Source organism: Pipistrellus kuhlii, unplaced genomic scaffold (genome assembly GCF_014108245.1).
Source record: "Pipistrellus kuhlii isolate mPipKuh1 unplaced genomic scaffold, mPipKuh1.p scaffold_m20_p_22, whole genome shotgun sequence".
NCBI classification, from domain to species: Eukaryota; Metazoa; Chordata; class Mammalia; order Chiroptera; family Vespertilionidae; genus Pipistrellus; species Pipistrellus kuhlii.
Genome location: NW_023425521.1, coordinates 12,800,139 through 12,815,611, shown reverse-complemented (window position 1 = coordinate 12,815,611; position 15,473 = coordinate 12,800,139). Strand labels below are relative to the sequence as shown.

Here is a 15,473-nt window from a genome sequence, read left to right as displayed (position 1 = left end):
AATAGTTTCGTTTATTCCAATACCAAGTTAACACGTGAAGCGCCCAGCCTGTTTTGTCTTCTGGACGGAAAGTATAGTGTCAGTCACTGGTGACTGACTGGGCGCTTAACGTGCTAAGTAAGATGTGGTTAGTGCTTGACTTCACATATCAGTGCCTGAGAAATTATACAAATGTATTTATACAAATGTATTTATAGTCTACAATCACTCTATTGTTCACATTAAAATCGCTGCTGATTTTTAAAAGTAGCAAATGAACATGTAGAAGACACTGGCAATATCGAAGAAGCTGGGCTAAATCTTAAAATAACTCAAAGAATCAAATTATTTTTTAAACAGCTGCTTGTAGCTTTGTTTTTCCATCAATTGAATACTTTTGATAAGTTGTTTTGGAAGGAAGATGCTGGCCCCTGCGTCAGAACAAAAGAATGGGAGGCTCTGTGCGGACTGGAAAACACTGGAAGGCAATTACCCAGTGCTTTCCTGTTTTTCTCAACATCTATCAGGGAGTTTGAGATATAGTTAGTGGGATATAGTCAGACCAGATTTTAGCATTAATAGAGAATGTGAATATGACTGATCTCAAGAGAGAACAGGGCCAGGTTGGGAAGGCGTTGAAATGTATAAAGGTTTCATGGTTTGCTTTGATAAATGAAACTTGCATTAAATCAGTATTGGAAATTAAAAGGTATTTTTTTAAGTTTTTCAAGACTCTCCCTGAGTCCACTGAATATTTCTATTGCTATATAAAATACTAGGGAATGGTAGAATTTGCACAGGTATCTATCTCCTTTCTTCTTTTCCAAACCCCTTTCTCCAAAGCCTGTAACTCTTATTAATCACCTGGGGGTATGCTTACAGCTTTAGAAAATGTCCGAAGGAATTGGTATCACCTTCTGTCTGTGGTGGCAGCTCACATTCTTTGTTCCAAGAAATGCCTTGTTTTCATGTGTAACATTGGTTTAGAAGGGATTTCAATGGAGGTTATAAAGGAAACTGGTAAGGTTACTTACTAGCAAGCATAAGCAAGAAATCCGTAGTCATGATTTGAGATACAGGATGAAAGGCAGATTGTATAGTTTATTCCTTTGGCCTTTGTAATAGGACATGTATTAAAGCACACAATTTGGCCTATTATATGTGTGCAATTGCAGTTCAACCTAGCACAGCCTCAGTGTGCTTCAGTAGAATTGGAAATGTAGTGATTCTCTGCACATTTTATTGCATCCATTCTCTGTTTTCTTTTTCTCTTGCAATGTTTGCTAGTAGAATTCAGCTATCAAATTGAAAACCCATCTGTAGCAGTTTTGGTGATTACAAAATAAACTGGGTTGTTTTCATATTATTTTCCAAATAGAGCTTCCATCACTTATGTTGTAGGTCTTACAGAATCTTTAATATTTTTAAGACCATCATACAACCAGAATTTTACTGCTTAGAAAGTGTAGAACTATTGACATGGGAAATAAGGAATTTTCCTGATTTACCTCATTTTCTTAGAAAATTGCTAATATTCACTATGTGGTTTATAAATGCTAAGGTTTAGGAATACAGCGTATTCACTTTCCTATGAATTATCAGCTGTAGTACTTCCTTATACAGTGTGCAAATGAATTGCACTTCAGTGAATGATTTTTTTAATACTATAGGCAAAAGAAAATTTAAAAATCAATCTCAGGGCTTGATTTTAGTATATCCTTTATATTCATTCTTTTTTTTTAAGTATAAAATATAAGATTTGTTAATTCACCTGAATCTTTCCCCCCCCCCTCCTATTTAATAAGCCAAATTTGAAAAGAACCACTTATAGTACAGAATTTTAAAATACACTGTTGTTTTGGGACTGTTATATGCTTTTTACTGGTTGGCCTTTTTATATACCTAGGATGTTTCATTTTTGTTTTTAAGTTAGTACCCTTTCCTAATATGGTTAAGTATACTGTTAGAAGGGCTATGGAAATGTCAGGAGTCCCTTAACTCAAACTATGCAGTGCTGCTAGGAAACAAAGACAAAATAACCCAGTGTGGCACCCCTTAACTTAGTTATGGAAATCTGAGTCATAAAACTTTTGAGCAATTTCATTTATTTATTTATTTATTTATTTATCCTCACCCAAGGGTATTTTTTCCACTGATTTTTTAGGGAGAGTGGTAGAGAGGGGAGAGAAAGAGAGAAATATTTAGTATGTGAGAGAAACACATTGTTTGGTTGCCTCCTGCCCACATTCTGGCCAGGGAGGAGCATACAACCGAGGTACATGCCCTTGACTGAAATTGAGCCCAGGACCCTTTGGTCCGTAGTCCGATGCTCTATCCACTGAGCAAAACGGGCTAGGGTTTGAGTATTTTCTTTATAAACCGTGTTTGGATTGTCAGAGAGGGGGTGTTGCATGTGGCCTTCTGGCCTTGTATATAGCGACTAAAATGGAACTAAACGAATGTCAGCCAGACTGATGGACAATGCTGCTGAAGGTAGCTTCTCCATGTGCTTTCGTGTTCACTGTTGTTCAGCCTTGGCTGGTTTTGATTTTTCAATATGGACAAGGAAGTTTCTCTAGTAAGACCACTAAAGTGTTGAGTAGACATTTTATTTTTGCTTTAAAATAATTGCATTTTAGGCCCTAAAGTAGCAACTAAATGTCAAATTGAGGCTGGTGGCCACTATGCTGTACAAATACCACTATTTTGTGTTGTTTACCAGGCCCTGGCTCCTTTACACATGTTATTGTTAATCGTCACAACACATCTCTTCCAAGACCATGGTATTTTCATCTTACAAATAACAAACGAAGGTTAAAAAATGTGAAATAGCCTACTTAATGTCACATCAGTCATAGGCGGCAGGGCTGGAAGTCGAACTCAGGTCTGCCTAAATTAAAAACCTACATTCTCTTTGCTGTTTTATGCTACCACTTAAATTACTAAAACATACTACGAATCAAAGATAAGTCCTTTGCCCCAGCATTTCTTTCTTTCTTTTTCTTTTATTATTATTTTTTTTAATGAGGGGCTGAACATAGTTGAAGGAGACACAGGAGCCCAACTGGACCCATACCTTTGCCTCTGTTTTTTAGGGGCTAATGTAGATTAGATTGATTTTTCTTTCCTCATATGCCATCACAGCAATATGACGTCCATATTGACCAAAATAACAACAAGGTAAGTAACTGTTCAATTAAAATCTCATATTTGGCCTGGCTTGGGACAGAAACTCCTAATAATTGATTAAAAGTTAAGTAATATTTTCATTCTAGTTTTGAGAAATTGTTAATTTTTAATTAGTTTTTCATGCAGATTTCATATGTCCATATTTTATTTTATTTTATTTTTATTTTTTTAAATATATTTTATTGATTTTGTACAGAGAGGAAGAGAGAGAGAGAGCTAGAAACATCGGTGAGAGAGAGTCATCGATCAGCTGCCTCTTGCACATCCCCCACTGGGGATATGCCCGCAACCAAGGTACATGCCCTTGACCGGAATCGAACCCGGGTCCCTTCAGTCCCCAAGCTGACGCTCTATCCATTGAGCCAAACCGGTTTCGACCATATGTTCATATTTTAAAAGGAATGGTTTTCAACGAAGTCAAGGCAAAAAGAGGCATGCCTTAAGCAGGGACAATTGTAAATACATTTTAAAGTTTATAAACGAACTATTTATAAAATAGCCATATTCTCATATGAAACAATATATACATTGGTAAATGAACCTATCTTTTTTTAGTAGTATTTATATCCAAAGAAAACTTCTCCTTGTAACTAAATATAAATGACGTGTCAAGGCTAATGTGGGTTTTTAAAGATCAGATTTTACAGCTCAACTCCTTTAATTTTAGGACAAGCTCTAAATTTAGTTAACTCTAGCATAGCATAAAACTAATCAGATATGCTAGACATTTTGCTTCTGCAGAGGTTAGGGCATTTTGCCTAAATCGTGAGCCTGCCTCTAATTGTGGGGTCTTATTTCCCTTTCAGATATAGAGGACTTAAAATATGCTGCTTTTGGAACCTACAGTAGCAATTTTGCAGCAAGCACACTTACAAGCTATGACTGGTCAGACAGGGATGATGCATCTCAGGGCAGAAAACTCTCTCCATTTGTCCTCTCAGCAGGAAGCAGATCCTCCTCCGCTGCCTCAGTTCTACAAAAGAAAGAGACTTCATTTGGCAGTTCTGAAAGCATCACCATGACATCCCTGTCCAAAGTCACGACCTTCGCAAGTGAAGATGCTCTTCCAGAGACTCCCTTCCCAGCTTTTGCCAATTTTAAAGATGTGACTCCTCAGACCAGTGAGCAAAAGGACCATGAAAGCAGGGACTATAAAGGTTTCACAAGACAGGACCTACCGACAGCTGAATGGAGCCACGAGGCCCCCTGTCCAAGCCCCACTTCCAGTGGCACTTCTCACGACACTCCCAAAGAATGTTCAGATGACTTTGGGGAGTTTCAAAGTGAAAAGCCCAAAATCAGCAAATTTGATTTCCTGGTGGCCAATTCACACAGCAAAATGAAATCCAGTGAAGAAATGATCAGAAGTGAACTGGCAACCTTTGACCTTTCTGTTCAAGGTGAGTAGCTTTCAACATAGATTTTTATTGTCCAGTTTCCCCCCTCCTCTCCCACTGAGGTGTTAGATGTTCTTAGGATAAAAAGTTGGTTCAGCAGGATATAGATTTCCCAGTGTTTGAAGTCAGTCTATTACAGAGAGCTATAAAAAAAAAAATGTTATCCTCAGGCTGAAGTCAAACCAGTATCCCTCAGATAATAGCTTTTTGGGCTAAACACACAGCCTGTTTTGCATTAGCTTGTTTGCTTAAAGGTGTACTGGGTTAAAAGTACCGGAGAAATGGATTTGATCCACTTACAGGCAAGTTAGTTAGCTTTGCTTTTGTTCCCTAGCTACATCCTGTATCTTTTAATCCTGAGGCTGCAATGTGGTAGCTGTAGATATGGATCCAGTCTGCAGACCTGTTTTATTGACTCACAAACAAGGTTTTTCTAATGTGCGAAACAGGTACCAATACGTAAAAAATCATGAGATTTCCCAATCTGGATTTCTAGCTTTTCTTAAAAAGTAATATCTGGCAGCCAAAACCGGTTTGGCTCAGTGGTAGAGCATCGGTCTGTGGACTGAAAGGTCCCAGGTTCGATTCCGGTCAAGGGCATGTACATTGGTTGCGGGCACATCCCCAATAGGGGTTGTGCAGGGGGCAGCTGGTCGATGCTTCTCTCTCATCGACATTTCTAACTCTCTATTTCTCTCCCTTCCTCTCTCTAAAAAATCAATAAAATACAATATATATTTTTTTAAAAAAGTAATATCTGGCAATACTAAGCCCTTTAATTGATGGGGTGTGCTCTCTCCCGTGTCACAGTCCCCAGCACTTCCGAACTGCAGTGGACTTAGTCATTTACTTGCCTGCTTTCTGAAGACATTTGAGTTTGCCCTTTCTGCTGTGAGCCCACCTTGACAGAAGGGATCATTGATTTCCACTAGATTGAGAGAGTATGTAGGAGATTGGTGCAATTCCATAAGGACTGGAAAAGCAGCACAACTCGGACGCACTGATATTTAGAAAGACACGTTAGGCCTCCAGGCTCCAATGATTCTGCACTTAGAATTATGCAAGAATTATGATAGATCAGGGAAGAGTAGTGAAGAAAATTAAAGGTGGGGAAACTAAGCGAGAGAGAACAATGGAGAGGATTCAACATGTAGCTTGCCAGACAGAATGAGTGAGGTTGGTATTTCTGAATGTCTCATGCCATAAACATCTGCAGAAGAGGGTCGGGTTAGCAAGAGCCTCGGCTTGAACTAAGCTGAGTCATCAAAACTTTTAACTGTGCCATCTACTTCTCCCAGGATCACACAAGAGGAGTTTGAGCCTTGGCGATAAAGAAATAAACCGTTCTTCTCCTTCTCCGGCTTTGGAGCAGCCTTTCAGAGACCGTTCCAACACTCTGAATGAGAAGCCCGCTCTGCCTGTCATCCGGGACAAGTACAAAGATCTGACAGGAGAGGTGGAGGTGAGTGGGGTGTGTCCCACAGGGGCCGGGTAAAGGTCCGCTGAGCACGGAGGGCCCCAAGAAAAAAGGCTTGCAGCTTTCATGTGTGATACGAGGGGCAGAGAGTCGCAAGGCACCAGATGTAAAATACACAACTAAAGTGAGAGGATGGTGACATTATCCCTGGACGAAAAAACCTCCCAGATATGGCAGACACTGAAAGTAGGTAGTGACCTGAAAACCAAAATTATTCATGGGACTGCACAAGGAGAGGGGGGAGAGAGAGACACGTTTAAGGAAATTCTTTTTGAGCACTTAGGTTCTATCATTTTAGTGAATGTTAACACATCAAAATTGGAGAAGGGGTAAATGTTATGAATTTTCTATATTTCCTGTACCTTGTTCTTATGCTTTCTTCCGCTTCCTCATTCTCCCCCCAAATCCTGTCATCATATACATGCACGTATGCATGTACACACACACACACAGGATTGTGACTGTGGTAAGCCAGGGGTTTGACATGGGCTCTTGTACTAGACACCTGTGTGGTGAGTACCTGTGAAGAAGTTCATGCTATCACTAGAAAAATGAGGCGACATTTGCAGAGGGGAGCAGTCACAAAACATTTTCCTCAGATCCACAAGGCATGTGCTTTGAAGTTACATTTATTCATAATTTAAAATAGTCATTAGTGGGTTCGTAAGAGGAACTGTGCTTGAACTAGAGTGATTTTAATAAGAAATGAAAGTCTTCCGGTGCCTTCTGGACTGACAGCTATAGAGGATTCCAGACTTGCCCTCGTAACTCAGTTCTTTTTGTGAAATTCACAGGAGAATGAGAGATACGCGTATGAATGGCAGCGGTGCCTGGGGAGTGCCCTGGAAGTGAGTATGTCACTTTTGTGGTGTTCACCTCTATGTAAGCTCTGTCTTGTGTCATCTTGCTTCCTCTTTAGTTCTTTTGAATGGACAAAGGCAAAGTTAAAGAGAGCCCTACCTTGATTGCCTTGTGCAAAGTGAAGCTCTGTGGAAAGTCATACATCTTTTTTTTTATATACACATTTTTATTGATTCCAGATAGAGGAAAGGGGAGAGAGAGAGAGAGAGAGAGAGAGAGAAACATTAATAATGAAAGAGAATCATCCATCAGCTGCCTTCTGTACCCCCCTCTCGGGGATCGAGTCCACAGCCTGGACATGTGTCCTGACTGGGAATCGAACCATGACCTCCTGGTTCATGGATTGATGCTCAATCACTGAGCCACGCTGGCTGGGAAAACGTCATACATCTTAAGCGAGACTTCTTTTACATTTGTAATAGCAGACACTGGCTCATTTGTCAGTTGTGCCCTCATCTGTCACTGTGTTTAAGAAACAACAAACTGATATCATTAACTCTGCCTAAATCAGTATTTTAGCTAGAGAACCTCTGTCTTTCCACTTCCAAAGAAACGGAGGGTTGTTTCTCCAAGGTTAAAATGAAATTCTCGGGTTTGTTTTTAGCATAGTCATGTATATACATCAGTTAGTCATGCTTTTTCACACCTCTTAGCTTGGGTTTTCTGCTAATAGTAAATTGATTTGCAATGACTTTTCTTGATTATGTAAGGTGATGTGACTTCATTTCTTGTAGGTCATTAAGAAAGCAAATGATACCTTAAATGGAATCAGTAGTAGTTCTGTGTGCACAGAAGTAATTCAGTCCGCTCAAGGCATGGAATATTTATTAGGTATGTTCCTTTATACTTATTCAAAATCATGACACTTTGAAATATTTTCAGTTTTCCCTTACTTTAGTTTAGGTCTCTCAAGTTACATATGACTTTATTAAGTAGCATCTGCATTTGTAGATAAGATATGTCATAGGCAGAAATGATTATTTGACTGTTTAACTTCTCTATGGCCACGCTTGCCAGTCCTTGTTATAACATAATGGCAACAATGTAAAATTATATCTGTGTTACTGGTTTATCAGAGTCTGAACAAGGTGATACATTGGGATGAAATCATTGGGTCTCCAGTCAGTGCCTCTCTTTGCTCTATCAATTCTTTTCTCTACCCCTTAATGATATCACCGATTCCTTAATTTCCTGGCCATCTTCACCTATTAAAAATCCCAGTCCATCCTGAAACCTCAAACTCTGTTCATTTCAGTATTCCTCCTGCCCCAGCTCAGGCTTAGCCTGTGGCCAAGAGCCACAGGCACTGGACCCTAATCTTTTTCAGATCTTTACTCACATGTCACCTTCTAAATGAGGTCTTCTCTGCCCCCTCCCCCCTTACTCAACTGTATTCCCTCTGTTTACCCTGGCACTTCCTGTCCCTTTTCCTGTTTGATTTTCTCCCTAACCTAATCACCTTTAATATCTTATATATTTTACTTATCTTGTTCATTATCTGTCTCCCTCCACTAGAAGGAACCTCCAAGTAGGGAAGGATTTTGGCCTGTTTTGTTCACTGCTGTGTCTCCAGCAGCTAGATTAGTCCCTGGCACATTAGTCACTGGAGAGTATTTGCTGGATGAATGGATAGTGAAGGGAGGCAGTTTCTCCTTTGCCCCTGCCACCTCACTCTACTTCCTCTTTCCCACCCAGACAGGCATCATTCTACTGCATACACAGATGCTCACCAGGGCTGCCTTCAAATACTTTCCTTCAAATGCTTTCCTAGTGTCTGTGAAAGATTGTCTTAGAAGTCCCCTCACTTGGCTTAGGGTGGAAGTAATTCCTGCCCTACCCCTGGGAAAGGAAGAGGACAAGCCATAGGGCTGATACTAGACTACTGCAGACCCCCCGGGGTTCTCCAGTTTTCCCTCATAGCATCTGGGGTAAGGGTGGGGACGTGTCTGGGGCCTCTCCTTAGGATGCAGAGATACTTGGCACCTATCGCCCATACTCAGAAGCCATAGGAAAAGAACGGTTCTGAATTCTGTTAAGTGTATAAAAAAAAACATGAAACCACTGAGTATAAATCAGTAGGCATTCATAGGAGTAAGATAGTTCTTAATTTGTGATGATATTCAGAGTCTTTTTAACTTTAAATATTCCCATTTTCAGTGAGTTTAATGTTATTTCCCAAATTCAAACAGATGGACTCATAAAAAAATCGGGGGGGAAAACCAATCGTTAATATTTGCATAATACCTAGTACTGTTCTACGGACACTGTTCTAAGCCTTCTATAGTATTAACCAGTTTAATCCCTTCAGCCATCCTTTGTGGAGGTGCTGTCATTAACCCGGCTTTACAGACGAGGAAATTGATGCCTAGAGAGGTTATGTGACTTGCCCAAGGTTACACAGCTAATAAGTGACAGAGCTGGGATTTGAATCCAAGCAGAGTAGCTCTAGAGTTTATGCTCTTACCAGTCTGTTATACTGACGCATTGAGGGATGGTTGGTCCCAAGAGATAGTACATTCCCCTCTGTCCAGATAAAGTTCTTATTTCCAATTCAGATAACAAGGAGCAGTACTGCTCTTGATACACTTCCAGCACCTAACTCGACTCTCTCCCCTGCCAGGTGTTGTTGAAGTGTACAGGGTGACCAAGCGTGTGGAGCTGGGGATAAAAGCCACCGCAGTGTGCAGTGAGAAACTGCAGCAGCTGCTGAAGGACATCGATAAAGTGTGGAATAATCTCATCGGCTTCATGTCACTCGCCACACTTACGGTAAGCCCATTCGACAATTCAAGTTGCTGTTCTTTCCAGAAACCTAAGTCGTAACACAGAGTGTACGTTCCTATGACAACACTTATAGAAGATGAAGGTGTCTACTGTGTCATACTATGTTAAAGGAAGGACAGAACATTTGTGCAATTGGTTCGATAGTACCAGGTTAGCTTCTGGAAAACATTTATTCTTAACCCATCCTCCTAGTTCACATATATATATGGGTATTTTGCAAAGTTTTGGTTTGAGTTCCTTCCTTTGCATTTCTAACCCTAACCCCGGACAATATGTTTTAAACAGCAAATTCTCTCCCCAGTGTTATATTGCTTCTATTTGTAATATTAAATTCTTAAAGAGCTTAAGTCATGTCCAAAATCTCTATTGTTCCTTTGGACCATTTTTCAATTTATAACCTAAAATCATACAGTTTGGGTAATTATTTTTTTAAAATACTCTTCTGACCAATACAGTAAGAAATGAAGTATAAATATTTGAAAATAAGAGATAAATTAAATTTATTTGTTGATATGAAATACTTCTAGAAATATGAATTCAAGAGGTTAAATTTAATGAGCTTGGCAAAAATTTGTGGCATTCTTACATACTAATAATAGTTGGAAAATAAGGAAATGGAAAGCTCACTTTTTTTTTTAATCCTTATTCGAGGATATTTTTCCATTGATTTTTAGAGAGTGGAAGAGAGAGGGAAAGACAGAGAGCAATATCGATGTGAGAAAAACTCATTGATTGGTTGCCTCCTTACAGTTTACCCAGGGTGGGAGGAGCCTGCAACTGAGGTTTGTGCCCTTGACTGGAATCAAACCCAGGACCTTCTGGTCTGCAGGCCGACGCTGTATCCACTGAGCCCAATGGCTAGGGCAAAAATTCACTTTTTTAAATGTACTGAGCCATTCAGGCTGTGTTCTTCTCATTCAGGAACCTAGGCTGACAGACCCTCCACCATGTGGAATAAATCTGGTCACCATGGGAAGGTGAAGGGAACATCACAAATAACACGTTGGTCTTAAAAGCTTCCTTCCAGAAGTGACACACGGAACTTGTGCTCAGCCACAGCTAATTTAAGGGAAGGAGAGTGAGAATATTTGTGAACAGTAATTACTACCAAAGCCTTCTTCTTGGACATAATTTTAGCAGTTCATCATTGGCTAAAGATTGAGGATTGTATATCCCAGTCTGCCTCTGGGACTAGAACTTTTTAAAAATCTAAATGAGATACTTCCAAATTCAGGTAAATGATGTTTTACTTAAGGTGGCCTAGATCATTATTTTGCTTTGGTGTTGGATTTGATTTTTTTGGTTTCTTTTCGTTGTTATGCAAGTGTTTTTGTTTTTGTTTTTTTAGTTGAGGAATAATTTACATAAAATGAAATGCACAGATCTAAATGTATAGTTAGATCAGTTTTGACAAATGCATACAGCAGTGTTTCCTACACCCATCAATATAAGGAGTATTTTCATCATCCTCTGAAGTTCTATCTTGCCCTTTCTCAGTCCCCTGATCTGATTCCAAAACATACAGTGATCAGTTTTCCCTGGATTTCTATCACCATAGATGTACTTCTTCTAGAACTTTATATAAATGAACTTAAGGTAGTATATATGTTTTTGTGCCTGGCTTCTTTTGCTTAGCATACTGTAAAAATTCATCTGTGTTGTTGTGTGCCAATTTGATTTTTTTTTTTACCACTGAGTAATATTCCATTGTATTAATATATCATGTTTCTTTTTCTTTTCTTTAAATATATTTTATTGATTTTCCATAGAGAGGAAGGGAGAGAGATAGAGAGCTAGAAATGTCGATGAGAGAGAAACATCTACCAGCTGCCTCTTGCACACCCCCTACCGGGGATGTGCCCGCAACCAATGTACATGCCCTTGACGGAATCGAACCTGGGACCTTTCAGTCCACAGACTGACTCTCTATCCACTGAGCCAAACCGGTTTTGGCTCATGTTTCTTTTTAATCCATTTTATTGTTTATAGACACATGCTAATTCCAATTTGGGCTAATATGAAAGTTGCTATGAACGCTTTTTGTGCAAAACTTTTTGTTAATAGGTTTTCATTTCTCTTGAATAAATAAGAGTGGACAGCTGATCGATAATTCTCTCTCATCGATGTTTCTAGCTTTCCCTCTCTCTTCCTCTCTGTAAAAAAAAAATCAATAAAATATATTTATTTTTAAAAAAGTGGAATTGCAGGTTCAAATAGATATATATTTTAACTTTTAAGAAATTAACAGCTGCCTTAACTGGTTTGGTTCAGTGGATGGAGCATCGACCGGAATCGAACCCGGGACCCTTCAGTCTGCAAGCTGATGCTCTGTCCACTGAGCCAAACGAGCAAGGGCAGGGCTCTACTTACTAGCTGTTGTTAGATTTACTCTCTAGCTGGTAACTTTCAGGTCTCTCCCCCTCGAACACTAGGACTGTAGTATATCCATCTGCCGCCTTATATAACGTCAGAGCTTGGCTGTCCCATAGGCAGCTCACACTGAGCTCTTCTCCTCTCATCCTCCATTCCCAACCCTGGTTCTGCGCTCACGTACCTTAACATGGTGAATCCTCTCAGTTGCCTACGCCTCCCCACTCCTTGCACACTAAAGTTCATCCAGTCCCGTTGACTCTACTGCCTTACTAGATTTTTCTTGTGCCCATTTCTCTCCACTCCCCACTGTTGCTACTTTAGTTCAGACCTTCCATGTCTGGGTCCTAGAGCACTACAGCAGCCTATAACTGAGGCCTTTACCTTGAAGATTGCCTCCCCTGATTCACTGCCTGCACTGCATCCATAATACACACCGGAATTTGTAATGATCCATTTAGAAACCTAACGTCTTCCCAGGATAAAGCCTCAACCCCGTATTTTCCTTTCAAGACCTCACATTCCAGCTCCATTTCTTACCTCTTTCATAAGTTTGGCCCCAACCCCTAGATTTCTCCCCATAACAATCTTTTGCTAAGGTTCTTTGCCTGGCCTGCTTGTTCTGCATAGAATAAACATCCTTCCCTCCCTGCTCATCCATTCTGTCCCCCTCACCTAGCATAGCATATCCATCAGGATGCAGCCAAATTGTTTCTAAGTTCTGGGAAGTGACCTCTGCCATCAGGCTGCCCTCCCCTGGGGTTGGAGTAAGTCTCCTGCCCCGTGTGCCCTGTCACTCCGGACTTACCTTAGCAGGGCTTTCAGCACCTGTGCTGTAGGACTGGAATTGGCGTTCTCAGAGGACAGGGACCTTTTTTTTTTCTTTTTCTCCTCTCGTGTTAGCATCCCTACTGGAACATGCAGGTACTTAATGTTTGGGAAATGGTGTAATTGTATTGGTGGTTTTACAGAGCTTACCCAATTTGCTGTTGGACCTATTGGGGATAGGTAATCATTGGAGTGAAGCTAAAAGCATTTGGAATTGCCAGGTTCTCACACGTGTCTTGTTTTCACAGCCCGATGAAAATTCACTGGATTTTTCCTCTTGTATGCTGCGGCCTGGTATTAAAAATGCTCAGGAACTTGCCTGTGGGGTGTGCCTGTTAAATGTGGACTCCAGGAGCCGGGTAAGTCACATGCCTTCCCCGGCAGATGGGAAAGTGCTTTCCTAACATGACCTGGGGGACAACCCCGTTTGGACCACGTCACTACAAGGGCCATGCCCAGGTGGCAGGGGTTTTATGAAAGCCCTGAAAACTGACCAGAGAAATAGACACATTTTCACAAAAGCAGTGGGGAGACTGTGGATGGAACGCGCGCAGTTCTTCCCTTTCTAGGGAGCGTGCTTTTGCATTGGGCCTGCAGCACCCTGTGCGCAGTGGGGTTGTAAAGAGAACAGGTTATCTGCAAGGATTTGTTGGCAGGCAAGAGGCTCTGTTGTGGGAATTTTGTTTACCTTATGGTTTCAACGTTATTTCAGAAAGAAGAGAAGCCTGCAGAGGAACATCCTAAAAAAGTATGAACCAATTCCACATTATCTTAGCATCTACATCTAATTTTTAGTGTGGAAGGCAAATCAGATGATTCCACTGCCATCCTGACCCATTCCAATCATGAATCTTTACTGAGTCACTTTTGTTCCCATAATGTTTAACTTAATCAACCAGCCGTGTGGATCCACTTCCATCTTGTTTGCATGCTTGTGTATCATGATTGGCTTCTGGTGTTGTGGTTATCTTTCTGTGATGAGTAGGGTAACAGAATGAGCAACTTCTGAAAGACTGAAAGCTATAGTGACACATAAGGAGATCAAAGAACTTCAAGATTTGGCCATTATCAGACAAAAAAATTGTTTGGGTTTTAGAATTTTATTTATTTGTAATGCTTTAAAAAGCACTCTTGGACATGAGGTGGTTAGGATTGGCTAGCTGTAACTCACCTATAAGCCTTATTTATCCAAAAATAATTCTTATATGTTTAATATCTTTATTTATTATGAACCCTGTCCCTATTTGGACTTTTTCATTATGTTGATTTAGTTACCAGCTCCCAATGGCATTAGACCCTAAGAGTTCATAATCTTTTGTTGTCTTTCATGGTCGGTCGGTAATTAGCCACAGAAACTTAAGGGATTACATGTGATAGTCACATGCCAGCCTTTATTCCTTCAGCACAATGAGAGATAAAAATTAGCCACAGCTCTTGGCTAGTTCCCTGTATCATGACACCCCTCCTCCCAATCCCCTAGTCCAGTGGTCATCGAGCCACATGCGGCTCTGTGGCCCCTTGAGTTTTTAGCAAAGGCCAGCTTAGGAGTACCCTAATTAAGTTAATAACAGTGTACCTACCTATATAGCTTAAGTTTAAAAAATTTGGCTCTGAAGAGAAATTTCCATTAACAGAAATTTCTGTTGATACTTGGCTCTGTTGACTAATGAGTTTGCTGATCACTGCCCTAGACTCTGCCTTTTCTGTGACAAATTTGGTTGTCTTTTGCTGAAACTGGGTTTAATAGTAAAAATACTTTTATCCCTTTAATTAGCAGCAATAACTTTCTCACCTGAATTTCTGTGTATATAAATACCTGCTCAGCTTTTGTATGTGTGCCATTTGTGGGCCTCTATGACTTGGTGAAGTGTGCATGCTGGTTGCTGCTCAGCTCTTAGGTGCAGAAGGCTGACTTGCTGCACACGTCTGTTTGTTTCTGGCAGGCATTCAACTCAGACACAGATAATTTCAAGCTGGCATATGGAGGACACCAGTATCATGCCAGCTGTGCCAACTTCTGGATCAATTGTGTTGAACCAAAACCTCCTGGCCTCATCCTGCCTGATTTGCTCTGAAAAGCTCCTCTATGAAGTACCAGCTGGGTGGTGGTGGTGGTTTTTCATCACCCCCATGGGCGGCAGGGACCAATGAACAGAATGCAAGTCCTGCAGAGTTCACCTCTGTGAATTTAAATGAAGAATTCCTCAAGAGGTGGGCGGGGAAAGCTGCGCACATTCCCAGTCAGAGGACCTGTTGCCTGGTTCCACGGTGTCTTTGGGATTTGCGGTGAAATTGCCCTCCCCAAACTGCATGTGGCCCGAGGTTGCTCACTTATCACTTGTTCTTTTAAGATGTTTTCAAATATGGACCACAGTAATTTGCTGCTGCAGTATTGAAACTGTGAAGATTTGTCATTTGAAGAAAAATAAATCGTCGTAGGACTGGAATTGGCAAGCATGTGTTGAGCCAGAGCTTATTTATTGTCCTGTGAAGTAGAGTGCATTTATCTGCATTTAGTGTGTTATTTGAAATGAATAAAGAGGGGAAATTGTGATTTAAACTGATGTTCTTTTTCTTAAAAAAAAAAT

General features: G+C 40.5%; 1 protein-coding gene across 22 annotated transcripts in view; it reads left to right on the top strand.

The window, feature by feature from the left end:
* Positions 1 to 15,441, top strand: part of SYNRG (synergin gamma) — a 54,033-nt gene extending 38,592 nt beyond the window's left edge. For 14 of the 22 annotated variants that reach the window (XM_036451680.2, XM_036451673.2, XM_036451668.2 and 11 more), the window contains 8 exons: positions 3,975 to 4,568; positions 5,864 to 6,027; positions 6,837 to 6,890; positions 7,638 to 7,734; positions 9,524 to 9,672; positions 13,134 to 13,244; positions 13,598 to 13,633; positions 14,829 to 15,441. In XM_036451680.2, the coding sequence (XP_036307573.1) occupies positions 3,975 to 4,568; positions 5,864 to 6,027; positions 6,837 to 6,890; positions 7,638 to 7,734; positions 9,524 to 9,672; positions 13,134 to 13,244; positions 13,598 to 13,633; positions 14,829 to 14,960 (1,337 nt within the window). In that variant the 3' untranslated portion in view covers positions 14,961 to 15,441. Of the gene's footprint in view, positions 1 to 3,974; positions 4,569 to 5,863; positions 6,028 to 6,836; positions 6,891 to 7,637; positions 7,735 to 9,523; positions 9,673 to 13,133; positions 13,245 to 13,597; positions 13,634 to 14,828 lie in introns of those variants that run through there. The other 8 variants (XM_036451690.2, XM_036451676.2, XM_036451686.2 and 5 more) reach the window with 5 other exon arrangements.
* Positions 15,442 to 15,473: the final 32 nt, after the last annotated feature.